Below are 24695 nucleotides of genomic sequence, written 5' to 3'. Positions count from 1 at the left end.
ACAGGAAGATAATTATGTCCTGCTTTCCATTCAATATCATTCAGACACACCAAAAGAGAAAACAACCAGATTCTTTGAGGAGGAAAAAGTTGTACACAACCACAAAGAATCCAGGAAGTTGGTTTATGGTTTAATCTTATGTCCACCCAAAACTGAAGCTAGTGTAAAATTTGGCAATGTCTGTTAAATGTAGTTTCTTCAAGCACTGTTTTTGTTTTTATTTTGTTTTGAGCACACGACACCTGTGATCCTTGAGCTGCAGTGGCTACCTACTGGTTTCCTGGTTGTGTTTAACTTTGGTCCCAGGCCACTTAGGGCTTTACTTACTTCAGAGATCACCTTGCTCCCCATGAGATACTGATATGTTTGCACTCCACAAGGGAGCCTAAGCTGAAGTTCTGCTGGTAACTCTGGCACAGCATTCTCTGTTAGATCCTCAAACTTTGAGAATTCCTTCCCTCCTTTGGCCCATAACAGCCAAAGTTAATTGGATTTCAGGGAGCACTTCAAGGCCCATCTTTTCTTCCTGGCTCATGAAGACTGGGAGACTAGTGAGCCTGGGTAGTGGGATGTAACTATGATGGGTGTTTGTTTGAGGGTTTATGGTTTGTATATTTTTGCTATGGTTGGTATATTGTGGCCTGAAGCAGTTGAGGGAGTCTATTACTTACGTGCTACATTTTTAAAGACTGTCAAGGACACTCAGAACTTAGGATGAGTGGTCTTTTGTTGCTGAAGTGTAAATCGATAGAAACTAACACTGTCTTCAATGCAATACTGTTGTAGCTGTGTTGGTCGCAGGATATTAAAGATATAAGACAGGTTAGATAATATCTTTTATTGAACCAACTTCTGTTGAGAGACAAGCTTTCAAACTTACAAAGAGCTTGTCAAAAAAAACTTGAAGAGCTCTGTGTAAGCTCGAAAGATTGTCTAATAAAAGCTATTACCTCACCTGCCTTGTCTCTCACAGTGTCTTCAAGTCATAGTAGTCCATAAGAAACCTCTGAAAAAGCCTACAGCTCCCTAACATCTTTTCAGAGACTAGAGAACAAGTTATTTTTTGAATGTCATCATCATAAAATGATGATCAGTGACGAAAATCTGCAGGACTAATAGTTCTCTCCATATCAATCTCTCAGCATGCCCTGATTCTAATCTTCAGCTCTTGATATAGAACCTAGCAATGAAATTTAAATATCCACATGGAGAAGCCACTTTACAATGTCTACCAGGAACTAGTTCATCACCAAACAATTTATATTCACATGACTGAAGTCGTATTTAAAATGACCTCTCCACAGAAGAAAGAAGAGTGCAATAATCTACTTCAACTCTAACTCAGTATCAAGAACATAATTTTGCCTTGAAACAAAGTGACCTGTACTTGTGTTTAATCTGTGAACTGCATCTGAAAAAAGTGTTAAAATTAAATTAACATTTACAAGCCTACAGTTGGTATTTGACTTCTTACTGAAAAGAGACACCATTTATAAGATTAGTTTTATGGGAGACCAGTGTAATAAATGGCAAATCCATTTCAAAATTGTGTGTGTGGTGCTCTCTCTCCTTTGCAAGTTAGGATTCAGTTTCATTGGTAGAACTGGGTGGATATGTCTACATTGTTATTAAACACCCACGGCTGGCCTGTGTCATCTGAGTCGGGCTCAGGCTGTAGAGCTGTAATACTGCAGTGTAGAGCTCTGGAACCTCGTGAGGTGGGGAGAGGTCTCAGAGCCTGGGCTCCAGCCCAAGCCTGGATGTCTATACTGCAATTTTATAGTCCCACAGCCCGAGCCCCGCGAGCCTGAGTCTGCTGACATGGGCCAGCTGCAGGTGTTTAACTGGAGACATACAATGTGTAGCCTAAAACTGGAACAACAGGGGATGCAGCAGGTCAGAATTCAGACAGATCAGAAGAGCTGAATCAAGAACACTTGCACAGGACCAGCTCACATTATGATTCGTAATATTGCCCAGAATTATGAATCCCTTACTTCCTTGATCAGGAAAACTTTATACAATATTTTAATAAAATAAACCTTGTCAGTGCAAAAATTAAAAAGCTATCAATTTTATTTGAGAAAATCAAAAACATTTAATTCAGAAAAAAAAATCAATTTGATCATATTTGGACAATTGCATGGAAAAAAAATGGTTACTACCCTTGCTCTATAACTGTTGTTCTTTGAGATGTGTTGCTCACATCCATCCTACTTAAGGTATGTGTGCACCCAGTGCACCAGTGTTGAAGATCTCTCTCTTAATGGGATCTACCAGGATGGCACATCTGCCCTTTGCAGCCTCATGCTGCTATGCAATAGTATAATGGGTGGTGCCACCCCAATCCCACTCAGTTCTTTCTGACTGGACAGACTGATACAGAGGGGAAGGAGGGTGAATCATGGAATGGACATGTGCAACACATCTCTAAGAGGAACAATTACAGAATAAGTTAGTAACTGTCTTTTCTTTGAGTAATTGAACTTGTCTATTCCACTTCAGGTGACTCACAAGCAGTTCAAACTGGAGGTGGGATTTGGAGTCTACTTGAACAAGGACTGAAGAACTACTTGTCCAAACTTGACAATCTCTGGAATGCTGAGATACTTTTACTACTGATTATGCTGTATATACGGACAACCAAGTTGCAGCTCTACAAATGTCTCCATGGATACTTGAGCCAAAAAGGCTGTGGCAGCTCCCTTACATCATGTAGCGTGCACTACCACTACCCCTCTCGCTAGAGGAAGTACACTGGCAATGTCATAGAACAAGTGTATGCAGAATGAAAGGCTCTGCATCACTACTGAAAGGCCTTTCATTCTGTCTGCAACTGAGACGAACAGCTGTGCTGACCTAGTCTATTCAAGTAAAAAGCCAACACCCTTTTAACATCCCAGGTCTGGAGCCTCTCCCCATCCTCATATGGCTTCATTTAGGTGGAATTCCGATATCGCTTTAGTCAGGAATCTCAGATGAAACAGTAAAAAACAGTGTAAGGAGGGTCCATCTACCAATGCTTGTAACTTCGCCACCCTTCTCATGGAAGTAATAACTACTGAAAATGCACCTTTCATAGACAGATAGAGCAAAAAGCAGGTCGCCATCAGTTCAAAAGGTGGTCCCAGCAATCTTGCTTTCACCAGATTTAAGTCTCAGAAAGGAATGGGATACATGACATGGGGATATAATCTGTCCAGTCCCTTTAAGAATCTGACTCATATCGGAATAGAAAATACTCAGCAACCCACAACTGTGGGTGGAAAGCAGAGATAGCTGCTAGATGAACTCTGATAGAGCTAATCAATAGACCTTGCTGTTTCAGGTGAAACAAGTAGTCCAAAACATGCTGGATAGAGGCCCGGACTGGCAAAACATCCCTCTGTTTTGACCATAAGGAGAACTGTTTCTACTTCAACAGGTAAGTGCATCTAATATATGGCTTTCTGCTAGTCAGGAGACTGTTTTGTACATTCCCAGAACACTCCGTCTCCTGAAGAGTTAAGTATGGAGCATCCAGGACGTAAGATGGAGAGTTGCTAACTTGGGATGTATCAGGCAACCGTTGTCCTTGGAGATCAGGTCAGGTTTTGAAGGCAGTGTCAAAGAAGCCCTGGCTAAGAGGCTCAGCAGACTAGAGACCCAGTGTAGGGGAAGGGTCTGAGAGCCCATACTCCAGCCCAAGAAGGAACATTACACTGCTATTTTCAGCCCCGTAGTGAAAGCCTGAGTCAGTTGACCCAAGCTCTGAGATTCACTGCCATGGGGTACTTTTAACAATGCAGCTGTACCCTTTGATGTTAACTTGAAAATCAGCAACAGAATAAAGTGATAAAATAGCTGCCGAAACAATGCATTTTGTTTCCATATTCAACTGCTACATAAAATTCTATCCAGACAACAAAAAAGAGATAAAAATTAAATAATCAATTTTATTAGTTACAGAAATCTAAACACAACACTGACTTTTATTATGTGTATTAGGATTGTCCTTAGGGGCCTCACTCTTGGCCCTGGACCCCATTATGTTAGGCGCGGTAAAAAAAAAAATTAAGAAAAAGATAGAAAAAAAAAGTCCCCATTCCGAAGATCTTACAATCTAAATATAAGGCAACAGATGGATACAGACAGACAGATGGGAAAGCACAAGAAACAAGGAGACAACATTGGTCAACAGGATAGTTTGTGGTCTCATCACACCAGCAATCTAACCACTATCAAGTTTTTTTTGTTTTCTTGACAAACAAGAGTTTTAAGGAGGAATCAGGAGGAGGAGGATGAGTTAGTTTTATGGAGGTTTACAGAGAGCTCCTCCCAAGCATGAGGGGCAATATGGGAGAAAGCCTGAAGGTGCTTGTTCGAAAATTTAGCAAGTGGTCAGCTGGCATCAAGGGCTGACTGGAGATAGGAGTTGACTTTTTGATACTGAATGGGAGATAAGAAGTGGGGTGTGGATAGATCATGAAGGGCCTTGAAAGTGAAGACAAGTAGCTTAAGTTTGGTATGCTAGAGAAGGGATGCAAAAGGAGGGGTGACATGGTCAAAATGGACTCTTCACGTACTTAAGCACATACTTCAGTGCATTGCAGAACTGGAGCCTTATTTTTAAAGACTGCTTTATCCTATGTCCTCTTCAGATTTTTGCTGTTAGTACTTTAACCTTCAGTACACTTTTAACCTTCGACAGCTCAAATGTGGGACATGATACAGAGCCAAAACCCCAAATGAAAGATACAAAAATAAAAGAAGGCCAAAAGTGATTCAAGATAAGTTTCTTTAGCATAACTTGAAGCCTTTTCTGACTCTTAAAAACATCAACTACAGTTTGCTAAACTGAACACACGTCTACACATTAATGTAGGTATAAACCTAAATGCTGTTGCAAAAATAGTTAATAATAAAATTGTAATTTATTCTTATTTAGATTATTACAAACTTGCCTTCATCTTTACTGAATTTTAGGAGATACCTACAATTACTTTCATATACATTATTTTTATCTTCTTTATCATGATAGTGTATAAGGACCAACCAAGAATGGGGCCCTACAGTCCAAACACGGTCGTAGGCAAACCCTTCTCTGAAGATATTACAACCTAAATACAATGATGTTTGGAGAAACCAATGATGTTTGGAGAATCAGATAAGTAACCAAAACTGTAATTTTCCGAGTTATCTCATTAAATGAAATGTTCAAGCTAAGGAAACTCCTAGGAGATCTATGACTGAGGAGGTGGTATCTTCCTTGACACTAGTCTGTCCCTGTTTGACAGAAAGCAGAGAAGTCCACAAGTGTTTACACAGGCTCTGAAATACAGCTTTATAACTTCTATTTTGCTGTAACATTCTATGCTATTCTCTTTTATACTATGTTCTGAAAGGTGTATATCACTGTTAGTAATTGTGACTCGTGCTTTGTATAGAGCATTTGCTAGGAATCTAATCATAACTTGTAAATGCTATAAAGAGTGGGTCATAAATCAAGAAACCATTTGGTCTACAGGCAAACAAACCAATGAGATTGTCTTATCAGAAATCAGGCCATTCCCCTCGTACAAAAAGCTTGTTTGGTATAGAGATGATCTTATCTCAAGAAAGCAGCCTCCCCCCCCCCCCCCCCCAGACATAAATATCTTACAGAATCCTGACTTTAAAAGAATGTTAAGGCTATTCTCTATTGAAGAGGAGTAACAATCAGGATGTGTTCTCAGAGAAATAAAACAAGTCATCAAAATGGGCCTTCCTCTCCCTTAATAGAGAAAAATCTTAGTTTAAACCCCCCAAAATTTAGGAATATTCTTATTGGAACTGTTTCTTTCATAAACACTCTGAAGTCAATATTCTTCAAATGTTAAGGAGAACATTTAAGGTAGGAAAATGTTTTAAAGACGACCTTTGTTACTTCTAATTCATGTTTCCTTTTAAAGGTGAAAACCTTGCTGTCCCTCAAATGCTTAAGATGGTACGAGATTCTTTTGAGATGTTTATCAGATACCATTGTTAAGTGAATAGTGAAAAGCTTTACGTACAAATACAATAAGATCATTTGATGCTATAACTGGTTACTAATGTAAGAAGCCATTTGAGTATAGAGATATTGATATTAATTGGGGAATTAGTTATCTTGCAGCGCTTAACCAACTCCTTACTAAACTCAAGAAGACAAGAACCACCTCTCCAAGGAGCATTAAGAGGAAAGGAGAATTTTTTTGATGACTAACACGACTACCACTCTGAAACCATTTAAGTTAAAGATTTCCTTTAAGAATCACTTAAGTCTGAAAAGACTATTTTAAGAGCTGAAGATCTTTATATTGGAAAACACTTGAACTAATTTGAAGAAGAATTTCATGTTCTATTAAATCCTGCGGAAACTAATGGGAGATCAGAAAATGAACTCAGTAAAAGAAAGAGTTAAAACTCTAACTTTAAAGATGTGCTGATAACTTTCCACCCCAAAAGACAAAAGCTAATTAGAACTCTGATGCATGTGTATTAGCAGACTGCATATTCATGAGCTGAAGATCTTGCCAAGACAACCACAAGGGTGTTGAGCCAATGACCTGAAGAAGAGCTCTGTGTAAGCTTGTCTCTCTCACCAACAGAAGCTGATCCAATAAAAGATATTACCTCACCCACTTTGTCTGTCTAAAATAGTGGAAGTCACACCACTGAATTGGCATTAAGAGAGACAATTAAGTTTTAGCCTATCGTTTCTTGTTTCTTTAAACTACCAGTTTTTAGTAATTTTGAAAAAAATACTTGATGCTCAACCACTTAAAAAAACCACATCCTTTACCCCATACTAACCTTTTCCATTTGGTCAAATCACCATTATGGTTGGGAAGTTACTCCCACTACAAAGTCCACATTTTCAGACACTTACAGCTTTTCAAGAAAGTTATCCTTTGAATTGAAATTTCTCATGTTTCTTTCTGAACTCAAAAGTGAGTTTTTCTTATAAAGTTGGGCAAAATTCTATTTGCCATGCTTTAAATAGTCAAGCATGAAAAGAATTTAACCAAGTTATTTTTAATTCCTTTTATTGTGCTCAGATAACTTTATACTTATATAACTTTAAACTTGCCCTGGACTTCTTAGCATTACACAACGATTTAAGGACAAAGTGAAGAAGAATCATTTATCCACTCTAAGCAATAGAAGAGTTAGACACAGAGCTGATAGTTACCCACATTGGAATCTGGGAGGATGCGAGGACAGATATCTCTACTCTTGCAGAATGCCATCTTTAATGGCCGCTTACTGTCAGGACCTCACTTTAACATATTTGAAAGACAGTACTGTCAGCACCATTGTGCTGTGCTATAGTGCACACTAATACCAAGCCAGGGATTGGTACAATTTTGACTGAGGGAAGGCAGTTCCCTATTGGAATCACCAACACTTCTCTTGGAGGTATGCTATGAAAGCACTGATCTCATCCAACCATATTTACCTTATTTGATCTAACACAATCGTAGCCTAAAGTGGCGTGGCTGCAAGTGTTCTCCCAAAGCTTAAATATATTATTTGGCAGTCTAAAACATCTAAATAGAGTAGTGAAATCGGATGGATTCTGGCCCTTATATATCAGATGCCCAATAAGATTAGGATGCCTGTTTACCTTTTCCTCCAGTTCCTGTTTCACAAGCTCATATTTCCGTCTAAGTTTTGTGTTTTCCTGTTCGCTCTGGGTTAACTCTTCTGTCAGCTTATCACATTCAGTTTTCATCTTCTCCACCTGTCGACGCTGAGCTTTTACTACATTTTTCTCATCTACAAGTTCTGTCTGATGGTAGTGGGAAAACAGAGGACACGGTCAGTATAAAAGCTCTTTATGAACATTTCCAGATTGCATAGCCCCAAATCCATGCAAAAAGATTAGGGGAAGATACCAATATTTAATCAGTAAGACTTTGCTACAATTTAATTGGGATTACATTTCTAAAAATAAGCATCAGCACTGTACATATATAAATATATAACATAGAAACTGGACCACTAAGCAATGCTTCTCTACTCATAATGATATGATTTCATCATTGGCAATATAACAGTTAAAATATAAAGAAGGTTTTTTCCATTACAAAGTGGATTTGTCATGCAGTTTATCCAAGACACAAAAGTAACAGCAAAATCAGTTCAATCAGCTAAAGAAAAAGTGCTGATGCCTGCAGTGTACTTTGTGGGATTCAGTAAGATCTTGCAAGATCCTGTATAATTTTGAGACTGCTAAATGGAGGACTTGTGTATTCTGTAGTGCAACTCTGCCACACTCATCAACTTGATAGCTCTGTATGAAAAGCTAAATGTTTAAACAAATTAACATTCCATTACTGAAATTCATTGGAAGCCTAAAACACTAAAAATGTATTATTTTCATTATCAGGATCAGTGACACAGATTACTCCTATGCTTAAAGGGAAATGAACTAAATGATTTAATGGACTTTTTCACCTAGAATTTCTAGAATTCTGTGATTTGAAAGCTATTAGTAGAGACACTTGTACAAAGAGAGACATAACTTTAGCTCCTTTAATGCTTTAAGGTAAATAGATTTTTTTGTGGTGGGGCAGATTGAATAAAATGGGTTATCCTTTAGTGTAAAAATATTGAGACTTCTCCTTCCTGAAATAAGTGGAGTTGATGTATGCAATAAAGATAATAGCAACTTGACTGGCACAGAGGGGTCTGAGAAATTCTGCAGAGAAAATCTACATTACAAAAAAAAAATGCACAGAGCTAACAAGGAAACCACACTTGTTCCATATTGCCACTCTACTTCGGGAAGAGAGTTATATTTTCATGGAGCCTGGGATTCAGACACACAAAAAACAAACTTGAAAAGTAAATTGTCCCATCAGAGAAAGCAAGAATCCAATTCCATTTTAAGTGCAAGCACAACATGGTGTCAACCTCTCATGTTCCCTACATGGCAACTGTATTAAAGATTTATACAGCTGGAGACAATCAAGGAGACAATCCCTTGCCAACATCAACTTGGTTTTCTGCATTCTACTAAATGTGACAGTATCAGAGAAAAAGGAGACACAAAGACTCTAGAGAAGAAAAAAATCAACATTTTCAGTCATTTCTGAGACTGAAAAAGCAGGTATTTTGTCAATTTATCAGACCTGAGATGACCCCATAACAGTAAGTGGAGGAGGGGGAAAAAAGCCAAAAGCCATATCTGCATGGTGTGTATGTAAATTACACTGTGTATATTCTTTAAGTAGTTATCACTGAGAATGTCTGTCATGTATGCAAGCTGCATGTTATTATTCTAAAAGTACAATAATTATTTTAAAAGCAGAAGGGGGACGGACGGGAGGGGTAACGGAGGACAGAGTCAAGACTCTGCAGTTCTATTTCTGAATGTGTAATTGACTCACCAAGGGACTTTTGAGCAAGCCACTTAAATCCCTGTGCCTCGGCTTACTTGTGTTTAGAATGGAGATACTAGTAGTGACTACATAAATAAGGTAGCATTGCAATTTCTATTTAAAATAGAACTAAAAGCCTACTACTTCTGCAGCACGGGAGCCCTTCAAGAACTGATGCCTCAGTGCAGAGACAGTGGGCTCCTCCCAACCACAAGTCTCTCTCTAACACACACACACTCTGGCCTTCCCCCATGCCAGGTTCCCTCATATATACACACAACATTCCCCATGCACCACTGCCTCTCCTGCTACACCCACACTACTACTCACTACTCCTGCAACTTGTGACGTTGTGCAGTCTACATGGTTTTATAAAAACATGATAATAAGTGAATATAATGTAACTGGGATAGTTTTATAAAAAAATTGATAATAAGTGACTATAATGCAAATGGGATATGCTTTGTGCAAAAGGTCTCTTGTAAGGTATCATTACAAAGCTCATAATCTACTGAGTGTGATCATCCTATTTGTAGAAATGTACCACTCTTGTATCTAAAACTAGAAATATAAAATGTAACTCTGAGGGCCTATTGTAATTATGTAAAGTGTGGGCCATTAATGATGGTTTGGAATCTTGATGACTCCCATTGTCTGCAGATGGCTGTTTACCTGTGAGTCTCCCTGTATATGTGTGTGCTGGCAAGTGAGTAATGAAGTCTTGCAGTGACATGTGATCATGTCACCTGAACTGGAATCCATCTTTAACCTGGTGCTTTTCCAGTGGGGGTGGGTGAAAACCCAGAGGGACAAAGTGTTCCCGCCTTATGCAAAAGATATATAAAGGGGTGGAAGAGAACAGAGAAGGAGAGGAGCCATCATGGAGAAACCCCTAGCTAACACCTAAGCTGGAACAAGAGCTGTACCAGGGGAAAGAATTGTGCCCAGGCCTGGAAGGTGTCCAGTCTGAGAAAAACTTACTGAAGCATCTCTGAGGGTGAGATTATCTGTATTTAGTTTGATTAGGCATAGATTTGCGCATTTTATTTTATTTTGCTTGTGACTTACTTTGTTCTGTCTGTTACTACTTGGAACTACTTAAATCCTACTGTCTGTATTTAATAAAATCACTTTTTATTTAGTAACTTACTCAGAGTATGTATTAATACCTGGGGGAGCAAACAACTGTACATATCTCTCTATCAGTGTTATAGAGGGCGAACAATTTATGAGTTTACTCTGCATAAGCTTTATGCAGGGTAAAACGGATTTATCTGGGTTTAGACCCCATTGGGAGTTGGGCATCTGAGTGCTAAAGACAAGCACACTCTTGTGAGCTGGTTTTCAGGTAAACTTGCAGCTTTGGGACAAGTGATTCAGACCCTGAGTCTTTGTTAGAGCAGACTGCAGTGTCTGGCTCAGCAAGACAGGGTGCTGGAATCCTGAGCTGGCAGGGAAAACAGAAGCAGGGGTAGTCTTGGCACATTGGGTGGCAGCTCCCAAGGGGGTTTCTGTGATCCAACCCGTCACACAACTCACTCCCCATTTATCTAACACACCATACAGCAGCTCCATGGAAGCAAAAGGGGATGGAGGAGGGGGAAAAGGAGGAAGAGGTCAGTGGTTAAGTAGGGGGAGCATGGGAGGGAACAGCAAGAATGTGAAGGGTGCTGGTAAAACTGGATTCTGCAGAGGCACCATGAAAAAATTAAGTTTCTGTTCTATTCAGGTTCTTAAACCAAGGGCTGGTCTACACTGGGAGGGGGGTGGGGGGGGGAAATCAATCCAAGATACGCAACTTCAGCTACGTGAATAGCGTAGCTGAAGTCGAAGTATCTTGGATCGAATTACCTGGGGTCCACAAGGTGCGGGATCGACGGCTGCGGCTCCCCCGTCGACTGCGCTACCGCCGCTCGCTCTGGTGGAGTTCCGGAGTCGACGGTGAGCGCGTTCGGGGATCGATATATCGCGTCTTAACGAGACGCGATATATCGATCCCGGATAAATCGATTGCTACCCGCCGATACGGCGGGTAGTGAAGACGTACCCCAAGCCTCTTACTACAATATCTGCACTGTGGGTTTAAGCTGCCTGGATTGAGGAATACAATCAGAAGCTCCGTTCTGAGGAATTTATCACCTAGAACACTCACACACCTCTTCCCTCTGCTCCCTCCATTAACAGTCATCTACCTATTTTAAGGTTTTATACTGCTATCTATCACTATATCTGAATACCTTCCATATCAACCAACACTTAAGCATAACTTTCAAAATTTGGCACAGCAAGCGTTAACCATATACCTCAAAGTACCACCAATTCAAATTTCTAAGCAAGGGAAAAAAACATCCATTTCCAACTACTCCACATGGCTAAAGTTAGAAGTTGCACATCGTGTATAAAGAAAGAAGGAACCATGTCTGTTACAGGACGTTGATGAGGGTAAGGTTACTTGGAGTAGGCAAAATCAGGGTTGTAGGTTGCAAAAGATAGCTGAAGATTTAACTAGGAATGTCCTGGATTTTTTATGGTTGCATTGATAGAATATTCATTTAAGAGGCCTGTTTTTGTTTTTTAACAAAAAAATATTCAGTTTGGGAAGAGTATGTTTAGGTTTAATGTACTACATGTTTCAGACATATCCCTTACCCAGAACAGCTTACTGTCTACAAACTATTTTGTAAACCACTGTGTATACTGGTAGCACCACGGAAATGCTTATTAATAAATACAAACTATTATTATCCTACACTAGTTTACACTAATAAAAATGTAATAGATGACTGATCATATAGATGTACAGTCAAATGTTGAAAATTAATAAGGCTGTTTAGAGTATCCATTTCAGTTTAAATACTCTTAGGTTTTATTCAGATCAGTCTTGTGAAATATAAAATGCTTTTGTTTTCTTCCTTTTTAATCATATAGCCTCGAGTCAGCAGCAAATGAGTTGCACTAAAAATGTGAACTTGTTTCTAAATAAATTTAACAGTCTGCTTCATAAAATATTTTTACGGTACAGTTATTGGGTAGTGTTTTTTTGTAAATGATATGGAAATTGTACACTCTGGAAACGCTTTAAAATACAAGGAGTCATTAAAACTAACCTTTGCAAATTTGACATGCTACTATGATTCATATTCAGAAACTGTTCCTGGAGTGCCTGTGATGCTATTTCAGCTATTGTGCAATACACACACTTCCAGAAATGCAGCATCTCTGGGACATGATATGTCCATAGTATAGCAGGGGTAACAGTTAAAAAGACAGTAGTCAGAGAGGTTAGTATCAAAGTGTTAGAACTCCAATGCTTTACACGCCCTGTTCTACCCAGTCAACAATCTAATTTACCAAAGTTACTGTTGTACTAATGAGGGCTTTTGTCAAAGCTACTATGGACACAATAGGGCTTCACCCATATCTTTCAACCTCTGAAACATGTCCTGTTTTAGGTTATCATTTATCATCACATCTATCTTTACTGGAACTCCAGAATTCTTCTTAAAAGGCTTCAGTGATCCTGCAGAAGCGGTCCCTGATTTGCTATAATCCATTTCAACCAGACTAAATATGCATAAACCCCTTTACTGTTAGTTTTATCTTTACTGCAGTGCTCAGAAATACATAAAGATCTTTAAAAGTTCATGCTTTGTTAACTTCATCGCCTAATAGAAAAAAAAAAAATCAACAGCAGAATTATTCAGCAAAGTTACCTTCAGCCTCCTAATGTGGTTCTCTGTCTCATCCTTTTCTTGCCTAAAGAGCTTCATCAGCTCTTGAACATTTCTCTCATGCTTTGTTTTCACATTCTTCAACTCTGATCTAAGATCTGCCAGCTCCTGCTGGTGAACATCTCTCTCCATCTTCAGCTGCCAGCTAGTTGTAGTCATCTCTTCTTGCTTAGACTCCTGATGTTTTTGAAGGTCTGAAAAGTTCTTGAGAATCTCTTTCTTAACTTTTTCTTCCTCTGCTATTCTGTTTGTCAGCTCTGCCCGAATAGCACTTAAGTTTTTTATATCTTCTTGCATCTCTAAGAATCTTTCCTGGTCTTTTTCATTGATCATGTTAGCTGTTTCAAGCTCTTCCTCTAAATGTTCTTTTTCATTTCTCATCTGGTTCTGTACCAGGATCTGCTTTTGCAACTCACTCTCCAGTTTATTTGCTTTATCTTGGACTTCCCTGATCTCTTGCTCAAGAACTATCTGTTGAGACTTGGTTTCACTGAGCTTCACCTCCTTACAATGGAGTTCCTCTTCTTGCTGGGCCCTCTTTGTAAGCACATCACTCAGCTCCTTCCGAAGGTTTTCTATTTGATGTATAGCAGAGAGAAGCTGAGCCTTCAGGTCATCCTTCTCTTTAAGGACCTAGGAAATATGAAAAAAAAAATCAAAATATTACCTAAAAATTCATTAGATCAAAATTTGGTGAAAACTATGCTGTTTGGAAGCAAGAAACAAACTTTATACTGTGAGAAGAGAAAATGTTTACAGATTATGGCCCTTGGGATTCAAAGGTACTTGGGAGTTTAGCTAACTTTAAACGCGCTGAGTCAATGGGACTAATCGAAAGCTTAAGGATAGGCATGTGCTTAAGTAACTCACTGAATAGGGGCCAATTTGAGTCAGTCTTCCATTTTTCCCATCCTCTTTGCAGTCTGAGATATACTGCTTTCTACGAGATAGTACTATGGAAGAAAGAAATAAACAGAAACAAGCAGAGAAACTACCTTATGGGCACCTGAATATTTATCCTTCAGTATTTTGGCTTGCCCGCTGTTTGACCAATAATTTCACACCATCCTGTTTCTTCTTCCAGTATCTGTTTGCATTATAAAATAATTTTTAAAAATTCCTTTCCCAAAGTATATAGGAACTTACAATACTTTCTGCTACTAATCAGGAGTGTCACTATATTCATGGACCAAGATGAGACAATGATAAGGGCCTGCATGAGATTTGCCTATATTACATTATATCCACTACTGGATTTTTTAATTCTTAAAAGTAGCAAAGGAGATTTGTTTATGTTTGACAGTAAACTATGCTGACTGTTTCCAAGAAGGCTACCAAATACCAGTACAAGAGTCTACTTATAAATAAAACTTATTTTAAAATATCCCAAGACAAAAAACTATGTTACATTTAAAAGAAATTCAAATATATGGATTTAAAGACAGAGTGTCAACCATAGCAGTTTTTATCTGGGAGTGCATCAGTGTTCTAGCCTTTCTAAAACTGCAGGTTGACTGCAGGACTGTATTCAAGAACAATAATTTGCACTTATCCTAAATTCTTTTCAAGTATTAAAACGGTGATTGCTTGCATTAACTTTAAAAATATGTACATATATTTGTATGTTTGATATGTATTATACACTTTCTCATTGTCGAGACAATATATGAAAGCTAAGAAGAAAAGGAATAACAATTTAAAGATTCTAGAAAATGAAACAACATCATGTTGAAGGCTAACCACATGGCCAAGATGTTAAACTATCCTGATAACTCAGTAGAAAATTACATCTAGGGAAGCCTGCTACAACCAATGTTCAAATGAAGCTTGCAAATATTTGGAAAAACTCAGATAACTGCAAATTATGTTCAGAATTCAAGTTTGATGTTTTTCAATCATCACTTTCAACGAATGAATCAAAAGCAAGGACTTCACGCTGTATTTTTAAAATATCCCAGTTTATCTGAGACACTAGATCAGGGGTCGGCAACGTTCGGCACGCGGCTCGCCAGGGTAAGCACCCTGGCGGGCCGGGCCAGTTTTATTTACCTGCTGACGCGGCAGGTTCGGCCGATCGCGGCCCCCACTGGCTGCGGTTCGCCGTCCCGGGCCAATGGGGGCGGCGAGAAGCCGCGGCCAGCACATCGCTCGCCCGCGCTGCTTCTTGCCGCCCCCATTGGCCCGGGACAGCGAACCGCGGCCAGTGGGGGCCGCGATCGGCCGAACCTGCCGCGTCAGCAGGTAAATAAAACTGGCCCGGCCCGCCAGGGTGCTTACCCTGGCGAGCTGCGTGCCGAACGTTGCCAACCCCTGCACTAGATTATTGTGTTTGTAAATTTTTAAAGACGCCCAAATTATTTTCACCTAGTTCCCTGAAGCTCATGATAAATGCTGTATCTAGGTTTCTAAAACCCTCAGATGCAAAGTGTGTGTGTCACTATTTTAAATATATATATACACAATAAGATATTTATGTTTTGTCCCCATAATGACATGCAGTTTATTTTATATTATATATCCACTAGTAAGAAGTTTTTTTCAGATGTCACACACATCTGTCAAACCTATTAGCAAGGTGCTGATAACTTCTAATGTGGAAAACAAGATTCAAACAGATTTTTAAATAAGGATAAAAACATACCAGTACCATTTAGCATTTTTATGCATCTTTAATGGGAAAATTTTAAAACTTAAAAGAGAAAAATCCAATTCAAACAACCTTAAATACAATATCTGTAGGAAGATTCAATCTCATTACAGCACTATTTGAGTTGCCATCACAAAGATTGTGCTCATCTATCCTTTTATACCAGGGATCAGCAACCTTTGGCACGCGGCTCACCAGGCTAAGCACCCTGGCGGGCCGGGCCGGCTTGTTTACCTGCCGCATCCTCAAGTTCGGCCGATCGTGGCTCCCACTGGCTGCGGTTCGCCGCTCCAGGCCAATGGGGGCGGCGGGAAGCAGCGGCCAGCACATCCCTCGGCCCACGCCACTTCCCACAGCCCCCATTGGCCTGGAGCGGCGAACCACGGCCAGTGGGAGCCGCAATCGGCTGAACCTGCGGACGCAGCAGGTAAACAAACCAGCCGGCCCTGGCGAGCCGTGTGCCAAAGATTGCCGATCCCTGTTTTATACAAAAACTAGTTTTGTGGGCTTGTAACTGAGCTTCAAAACCGCCTTCCTTCCTTCCTTTTTTTTTACATGTATTCAACTCCCATGCTGTCTGTTCTTCACCTTTTGCTCTACCTCGGTCTTTATTTTAAAATATCAAAACATACATTATTCACTTTCTATACAACTCATGTTATCTTTGTTTTAACTCTCATCCCTCCTTTCTCTAATGTTTTTCTTTGTCTAGATTAAGTGTTCTACATTGATTTAATTTAAATTTTTAAGCTTCTCAGGGTAGGGGGATTTTTTTTTAAATGTGAGTAAAGCACTATCCTATTGTGCTTTATAAATGTGAATAAGAATTGTAATACCTAGTTATTGCTGTTCCTCAATAGATCTCAGTGTTTTACAAAGGAGGCAAATATCATTATCCCCATTTTACAGATGGGAAAACTAAAGCATGCAGGTTAATGACTTGCCCAAGGTCACACAGCAGATGAGCGGCAGAGCCAGGAATTGAAATCAGGTTTCCTGAGTCCCAATCCATTGATCTATTCTCTATACCACACCGTATAATGCTATTTTGTACGAAGACATGGCATCAGGACTATGGTCTAACGCGGTGATCCCCAACCTTTTTAGTCTGGTGGGTGCCAGACGACGAGCCACGGAGGACCGTGGCGGCGGACGAACATCTGCGGAAATGCCGCCGACAAGCGGCAACGTCACTAGGCGTCGCTGCCGAAATGCCACCGACAAGCAGCAGCATCCAGAGGCGTCGCCGTTGAAATGCCGCCGATTTCGGCAGTGACACCTCTGGATGACGCTGCTTCTCGGCGGATGCTCATCTGCCGGCCAGTACGCGGGCGCACTTAGACGCCCCAGCGGGTGCCATGGCGCCCACGGGCACTGTGTTGGGGACCCCTGGTCTAACGGTTACAGTGGGGAACTGGTAGTTTGATTCCCTCATTCTCCAATTGACTTGTGACCCTAAGCAATTCATTTAGCATTTCCAGGTCACAAATTTTCTCCAACTATAAAATTGGGATACTACTTTCCTCACAGAGCTGTTGATTAGCATGTATAAAGCAGCTTTAAACCCTTCACATGAATGGTGCTACAAGTATTACAGTACCTGTACAGTATTTTTGATGGAGCACTAGCAACAGCTATAGTCAAGTTTGCCAAAGTGTTTCCAAACATTCATCATTTTCTGAAAGTTTCAGCTTTTGAACAGAAATTTTCTAGGTCTGGTTTCAGCCCAAAGGTGTGTAGGGCTTTTTTGGACCGTTTGGAAAGGCTTAGCTGCTTTTAGTACAAGGAGAGTGAAGTAAGTGAGAGCTGTTGGGTGCCCATCTTTTTGGAAAATCTAGCTATTTATGTAGATACCTACATATGCATTTCAGAGCCTAACTTTAGGTAGTCTGTGTTTTTTTTAAATTGTGGACAAAATGCTGAAATGTTGACAGGAGATACCTCTCTTCAGAGAAGGTTGCCTTATTATTCTATGGAAAGTTGGTTCAATGGAAATTTTTTAAATTTATGCATTCTCAGAACCACTACTTAAAAACAGCCAGGAAATGCCTGTTAAGATTGCATGAAGAATCTTTACTCATAGACTCATAGACTCATAGACTTTAAGGTCAGAAGGGACCATTATGATCATCTAGTCTGACCTCCCGCATGATGCAGGCCACAAAAGCTGACCCACCCACTCCTGGAATAATTCTCTCCCTTGACTCAGCTGTTGAAGTCCCCAAATCATGATTTAAAGACTTCAAGTCGCAGAGAATCCTCCAGCAAGTGACCCCTACCCCATGCTGCGGAGGAAGGCAAAAAACCTCCAGGGCCTCTGCCAATCTACCCTGGAGGAAAATTCCTTCCCGACCCCAAATATGGCGATCAGCAGAACCCCGAGCATGCGGGCAAGATTCTCCAGCCAGACCCGCATTGACCATTGATACTATTACCAGCGATGGCATGTTATTGACCTATTGACTAAAATCACGTTATCCCATCAAACCATCCCCTGCATAAACTTATCAAGCTTAATCTTAAAGCCAGAGAGTTCTTTCGCCCCTACTGTTTCCCTCGGAAGGCTGTTCCAGAACTTCACCCCTCTGACGGTTAGAAACCGTCGTCTAATTTCAAGCCTAAACTTCCCGACGGCCAGTTTATATCCATTTGTTCTCGTGTCCACATTAGTACTGAGCTGAAATAATTCCTCTCCCTCCCTGGTATTTATCCCTCTGATATATTTAAAGAGAGCTATCATATCCCCCCTCAGCCTCCTTTTGGTTAGGGTAAACAAACCGAGCTCCTCGAGTCTCCTTTCATACGACAGGTTTTCCATTCCTCGGATCATCCTAGTGGCCCTTCTCTGTACCCGTTCCAGTTGAGTTCATCCTTTTTAAACATGGGAGACCAGAACTGCACACAGTACTCCAAATGAGGTCTCACCAGTGCCTTGTATAACGGAACCAGCACCTCCTTATCCCTACTAGAAATACCTCGCCTAATGCATCCCAAGACCGCATTAGCTTTTTTCACGGCCACGTCACATTGCCGACTCATAGTCATCCTGCAATCAACCAGGACTCCGAGGTCCTTCTCCTCCTCCGTTACTTCCAACCGATGCGTCCCCAGCTTATAACTAAAATTCTTGTTAGTCATCCCTAAATGCATCACCTTACACTTCTCACTATAAAATTTCATCCTATTACTATTACTCCAGTTTACAAGGTCATCCAAGTCTCCCTGCAGGATATCCCGATCCTTCTCCGAATTGGCAATACCTCCCAACTTTGTGTCATCTGCAAACTTTACCAGCCCACTTCTACATTCGGTTCCGAGGTCAGTAATAAATAGATTAAATAAAATCGGACCCAAAACCGAACCTTGAGGAACTCCACTGGTAACCTCCCTCCAACCTGACAGTTCACCTTTCAGTATGACCCGCTGCAGTCTCCCCTTTAACCAGTTCTTTATCCACCTCTGGATTTTCATATTGATCCCCATCTTTTCCAATTTAACCAATAATTCCTCATGCGGTACTGTATCAAACGCTTTACTGAAATCGAGGTATATTAGATCCACCGCATTTCCTTTATCTAAAAAATCTGTTACTTTCTCAAAGAAGGAGATCAGGTTGGTTTGGCACGATCTGCCTTTCGTAAAACCATGTTGTAATTTGTCCCAATTGCCATTGATCTCAAGGTCCTTAACTACTTTCTCCTTCAAAATTTTTTCCAAGACCTTGCATATTACAGATGTTAAACTAACAGGCCTGTAGTTACCCGGGTCACTTTTTTTCCCCTTCTTGAAAATAGGAACCACATTAGCTATTCTCCAGTCCAACGGTACCACCCCCGAGTTTACAGATTCATTAAAAATTATCGCTAACGGGCTTGCAATTTCTCGCGCCAGTTCCTTTAATATTCTCGGATGAAGATCATCCGGTCCGCCCGATTTAGTCCCGTTAAGCTGTTCGAGTTTGGCTTCTACCTCGGATACGGTAATGTCAACCCCCCCTCCTTTATTCCCCTCTGTCACGCTGCCTCTATTCCTAAGCCCTTCATTAGCCTCATTAAAGACCGATGCAAAATATTCGTTTAGATATTGTGCCATGCCTAGATTATCCTTAATCTCCACTCCATCTACAGTCTTCAGCGGTCCCACTTCTTCTTTCTTTGTTTTCTTCCTATTTATATGGCTATAAAACCTCTTGCTATTGGTTTTAATTCCCCTCGCAAGGTCCAACTCTACCCGGCTTTTGGCCTTTCTCACTCCATCTCTACATGCTCTGACCTCAATAAGGTAGGTTTCTTTGCTGATCCCTCCCCTCTTCCACTCTTTGTACACTTTCTGTTTTTTCTTAATCACCCCTCTGAGACGCTCGCTCATCCAGCTCGGTCTAAATCTCCTGCCTACGAACCGTTTTCCCTTTCTCGGGATACAGGCCTCCGACAGCTCCTGCAACTTCAACTTGAAATAATCCCAGGCGCCTTCCGCCTTTAGATCTATAAATATGTTAGCCCAATCCACTTCCCTAACTAGTCGCCTTAATTTATTAAAGTTAGCCCTTTTGAAATCGTAAACCCTAGTCTCTGATTTAATTTTGTTAATCCTTCCATTTAGTTTAACCGAATTAGCTCATGATCACTCGAGCCAAGGTTGTCCCCTACAACCATTTCCTCAACGAGGTCCTCGCTACTCACCAAAACCAAATCTAAAATGGCATCCCCCCTCGTCGGTTCAGCAACTACTTGATGAAGGAATTCATCAGCTAGCACGTCTAGGAAAATCTGAGCCCTATTATTGTTACTAGCATTTGTTCCCCAATCTATATCCGGGAAGTTAAAGTCTCCCATGATTACACAGTTCTTATTAGTATTTACTTCCCTAAAAACATTAAAGAGTGCTCTGTCCATATCCAGGGTAGATCCCGGCGGTCTATAGCACACCCCAAGCACTATCCCAGGGGAGGCTCTAGTAGTTTTTTTACCCAATGTGAGTAATGCCCAGACAGACTCCGTCTTATCCATTCCATCACTTATTATTTCTTTACAGTTTACCTCATTATTGACATACAATGCTACTCCCCCACCTTTACCTTTGTTCCGGTCGTTCCTAAACAGCACATACCCTTCCATACTTGTGCTCCAGTCATGACTACCGTTCCACCACGTTTCAGTTATTCCTACGATATCCGGTTTCATTTCTCGGACCAGGAGCTCCAATTCCTCCATTTTGTTACCTAGGCTTCTCGCATTGGTGTATAAACATCTTAATTTTTGCCGTTTAGCCTCTCTCACATTAGTTATCCAATTTGGTACGGACATCGTACCGCCAGTATGACCTATTAGTCTAGTATCCATCCCCCCCCGTCTTCCTTATGTCCAATCTCTTCCCCCAGGCTATATCAGTTCTTGTCTCGTCACCCTCCTTCTCAATGTTGTAATCTGGCGTGGATATTAACTGGACATCTCCCAACCGTCTCCCCCGAATTCCTAGTTTAAAGCTCTTTTGATGAGATGAGCCAGCCTCCCTCCCAGAAGTCTATTTCCTTCCCTACTTAGGTGAAGTCCATCCCGTGAGAACAGTTGTCTGTCCCCGAAAGCCTCCCAGTGGCCATACATCCCAAAGCCCTCCTTATAGCACCACTCCCTTAGCCAACTATTCATCATCACAATCCTGTCAGCCCTTTGCTGCCCTTCTCTAGGAACAGGCAGAATCCCACTGAAGATGATCTGAGCCTCGATTTCCTTAAGCGTCTTCCCCAGCCTGGCATAATCTCCCTTGATTCTCTCTAGCGAGACCCTAGCAGTGTCATTCGTTCCTACGTGAAGGATTATCAAGGGGTTCTTACCTGCTCCTTTTAGGATCCTTTTCAACCGCATGTCCACATCCCGTATCTTAGCGCCCGGTAGACAGCACACCCTTCTGTTCTCTGGGTCCGCCCTGGTCACAGGCCTGTCTAACCTCCTCAGTAAGGAGTCCCCAATCACATAAACCTGCCTTTGCCTGGTGACAATGCGATCTACTAATCTATCCCCTGTTCCCTCTAGTCGCAACCCCTGTCCGTTCCTATTTTCCGTTATAATCCCCCTTATGCCATCCTGTACCCTCCCGGGGCCCAGATTTGGTGCTGTCTCCATCAACTCCTCCCCTCTTTCTTTGGGACTAGCCGCTCTTCTCTTTTTCCTCACCCTTCCCCCTTCAGTTACCACCCCTTCCTCGTTATCCAAACACCCAAACCTGTTCCTGAGCTCTATTTCTCCTTCACTGGCCCTCCTTTTCCTTGGCCTGCTTCTCTATGAGTCTATGAGTCTATGGGAGCTATATAAGCCCCAGGATGATCAGGGCCTTATTCCCTGAGGACTGAGGAAAGGTTACGACAGGTTAGTTAGAGCTCCTGGAGCCAATTAAGATCATGCCAGAGATCTAATAAAAAAAGCCTATTCAGTCAGACAGAAGGCAAGGAGAACTGACTGTAGTTTGGAGGAGTACCAGGAGAAGAGAAACCCTGCCCAAGCAGAGCAGAGGTACTCCCCCAGCACAGAGGACCGAGAGAAACCCTGCCCAAGGGGAAAGAGGATAAGAAGCCAGTGAAGCTGAAGGGGCTGGGACCTGGAGTAGGGGGCAGACCCAGGTCCCCTCCCGGCTCCCCTTCTCTCCCCCACCAGGGCACTAGTGGAGCCATCAATGCCCAAGAATAAGGGCAAGGGGCAGCGCACTGACCCACCACAATAGTGTCGGCCATTTGCCACAGTGTTCATACTAATGATTGTATTGTAATGCACACATACAACAGGAAAGAGTTCTATGTGCAATCTTTGATCTGGCATTTCCTCAACTTTAAATGTTAGGCTGAACCCATCCAACCTTAACATTCTGTTAAAGTGGTTTGCTGATGGACCAAATGTGATTTGATCACATTTCAATTATTTCAGGTTACACGTTTTTGTTTTTTCTACTTTTATTATTCAAAACACATTTTACTGAGACCAGTATTGGGCTCTGAGGTAGCACTGAGCATTCTCTGTCTCAGGTGCTTGGTTGGCTGGTTCCTGCTCACTAGCTCAGGGTCTAGCTGATATCCATATGGGAGTCAAGAAGGAAGTTTCTCCCAGGACAGACTGGCAGTGACTTTGGCAGGTTTTGGTCTTCCTCTACAGCGTGTAGTTGTGGGTCACTCGCCAGGATTATTTCGGTGCATCTTATAATCACTTGCCTGTCATTGAGAGGACCTTGGGCACTAGTGCACCTCAGTCCCTCTTATTCTCTGCCTCCGGCACGTAACAGTCTACATTTCTGTGAGTTGTAATACTTTGGTTTAATTTTGATTTGGGGGTTAAGGTGAGGATGCTGGGTGGCCTGTGATATACAGGAGGTCAGACTAGATGATCTCGTGGTCCCTTCTGCCCTTAAACTCCATTACTCTATAATTGCAATTACAATGCTAATTTTTCAGCCAATTACTGAAAGATAAAAATTTCATTAATCATAGCACTCTAAGCCTGTAACCACACCCTCCTTGGGTTGCAATCCCACCAGCACTGAGAAGTTGCAGAGTGAGATGATGATGAAAACTTTGAAGAGAGAGCTCCAAAGAAAATCCCAAGTGCCGCAAGAAATTGTGCTGTTGACTCAAGAGGTGGTTCTCTTCCTTCTAAATCAGCCACCAATCCCACAAAATAAGGGAAGCTATGCTGCTGTCTTTTAGATGAGACATAAAACCAAGGTCTAGTGTACTCAGCCATAACTCCTAGAATTTCTTACCATCACTATCACCAGTAAGAGCTCCAATGAAGACCAGACACCACTATTATAATCAGTGTCATCTAACTCTGCTCAGAGCATGTTGACTCTTCCCCAACAAATTATGTTCATCTATATGTCTGACAATATTGTTCTTTATTATAGTACTAGTATAAACCAGTTTGCCGGTACTGAAGTCAGGCTTACAGGCCTATAATTGCCAGGATCACCTCTGGAGCCCTTTTTAAAAGTTGCATCACATTAGCTATCTGCCAGTCATCCGGTACAGAAGCTGATTTAAATGATAGGTTACAGACTACAGTTAGTAGTCCTGCAATTTCACATTTGAGTTCCTTCAGAACACTTGGGTGAATACCATCTGATCCTGGTGACTTATTACTGTTTAGTTTATCAATTTGTTCCAAAACCACCTCCAATGACACCTCAATCTGGGACAGTTCCTCAGATCTGTCACCTAAAAAGAATGGCTCAGGTTTGGGAATCTCCCTCACAACCTCAGCCGTGAAGACCGATGCAAAGAATTCATTTAGTTTCTCCACAATGGCCTTATCGTCCTGGAGTGCTCCTTTAGCATCTCAATCGTCCAGTGGCCCCACTGGTTGTTTAGCAGGCTTCCTGCTTCTGATGTACTTAAAAAAATATTTGCTATTAAGGATGCCTTTTTGCATCTTACTGCTTCTTTTACTTTGTTTAGCCATGGTGGCACTTTTTTGGTTCTCTTACTATGTTTGGGAGTATACATTTAATTTGGTGTATAAATTTAAGTTGAGCCTCTATTATGGTGTCTTTAAAAAGTTTCCATGCAGCTTGCAGTGATTTCACTTTTGGCACTGTAGATTTTAATTTCTGTTTTCACTAAATTCCTCATTTTTGTGTAGTCCCCATTTCTGAAATTATATGCTACAGTGTTGGGCTGCTGTGATGTTTTCCCTACCACAGCGATGTTGAATTTAAATATATTATGGTCACTATTACCAAGCAGTCCAGCTATATTCACCTCTTAGTCCAGATCCTGTGCTCCACTTGGGACTAAATCAAGAATTGCCTCTCCTCTTGTGGGTTCCAGGACGAGCTGCTCCAAGAAGCAGTCATTTAAGGTGTCAAGAAACTTTATCTCTGCATCCCGTCCTGAGGTGACATGTACACAGGCAATATGGGGATAGCTGAAATCCCCCATTATTATTG

At 41.2% G+C, this 24695-nt stretch overlaps 1 protein-coding gene across 1 annotated transcript in view; it reads right to left on the bottom strand.

Moving 5' to 3' along the window:
• The window catches only part of CEP128 (centrosomal protein 128), a 421445-nt gene that overhangs the window by 282877 nt on the left and 113873 nt on the right, over positions 1 to 24695 (bottom strand). The window contains exons 13-14 of the mRNA XM_065403283.1: positions 13100 to 13750; positions 7628 to 7792 (exon numbers count right to left, since the gene is read on the bottom strand). Coding sequence (XP_065259355.1) covers positions 7628 to 7792; positions 13100 to 13750 — 816 coding nt within the window. The remainder of the gene's footprint in view (positions 1 to 7627; positions 7793 to 13099; positions 13751 to 24695) is intronic.

This window comes from Emys orbicularis, chromosome 4 (assembly GCF_028017835.1).
Source record: "Emys orbicularis isolate rEmyOrb1 chromosome 4, rEmyOrb1.hap1, whole genome shotgun sequence".
NCBI lineage: Eukaryota > Metazoa > Chordata > Testudines > Emydidae > Emys > Emys orbicularis.
Note: the sequence above shows the minus strand (reverse complement) of the source record. Positions and strands in the feature narration are given on the sequence as shown.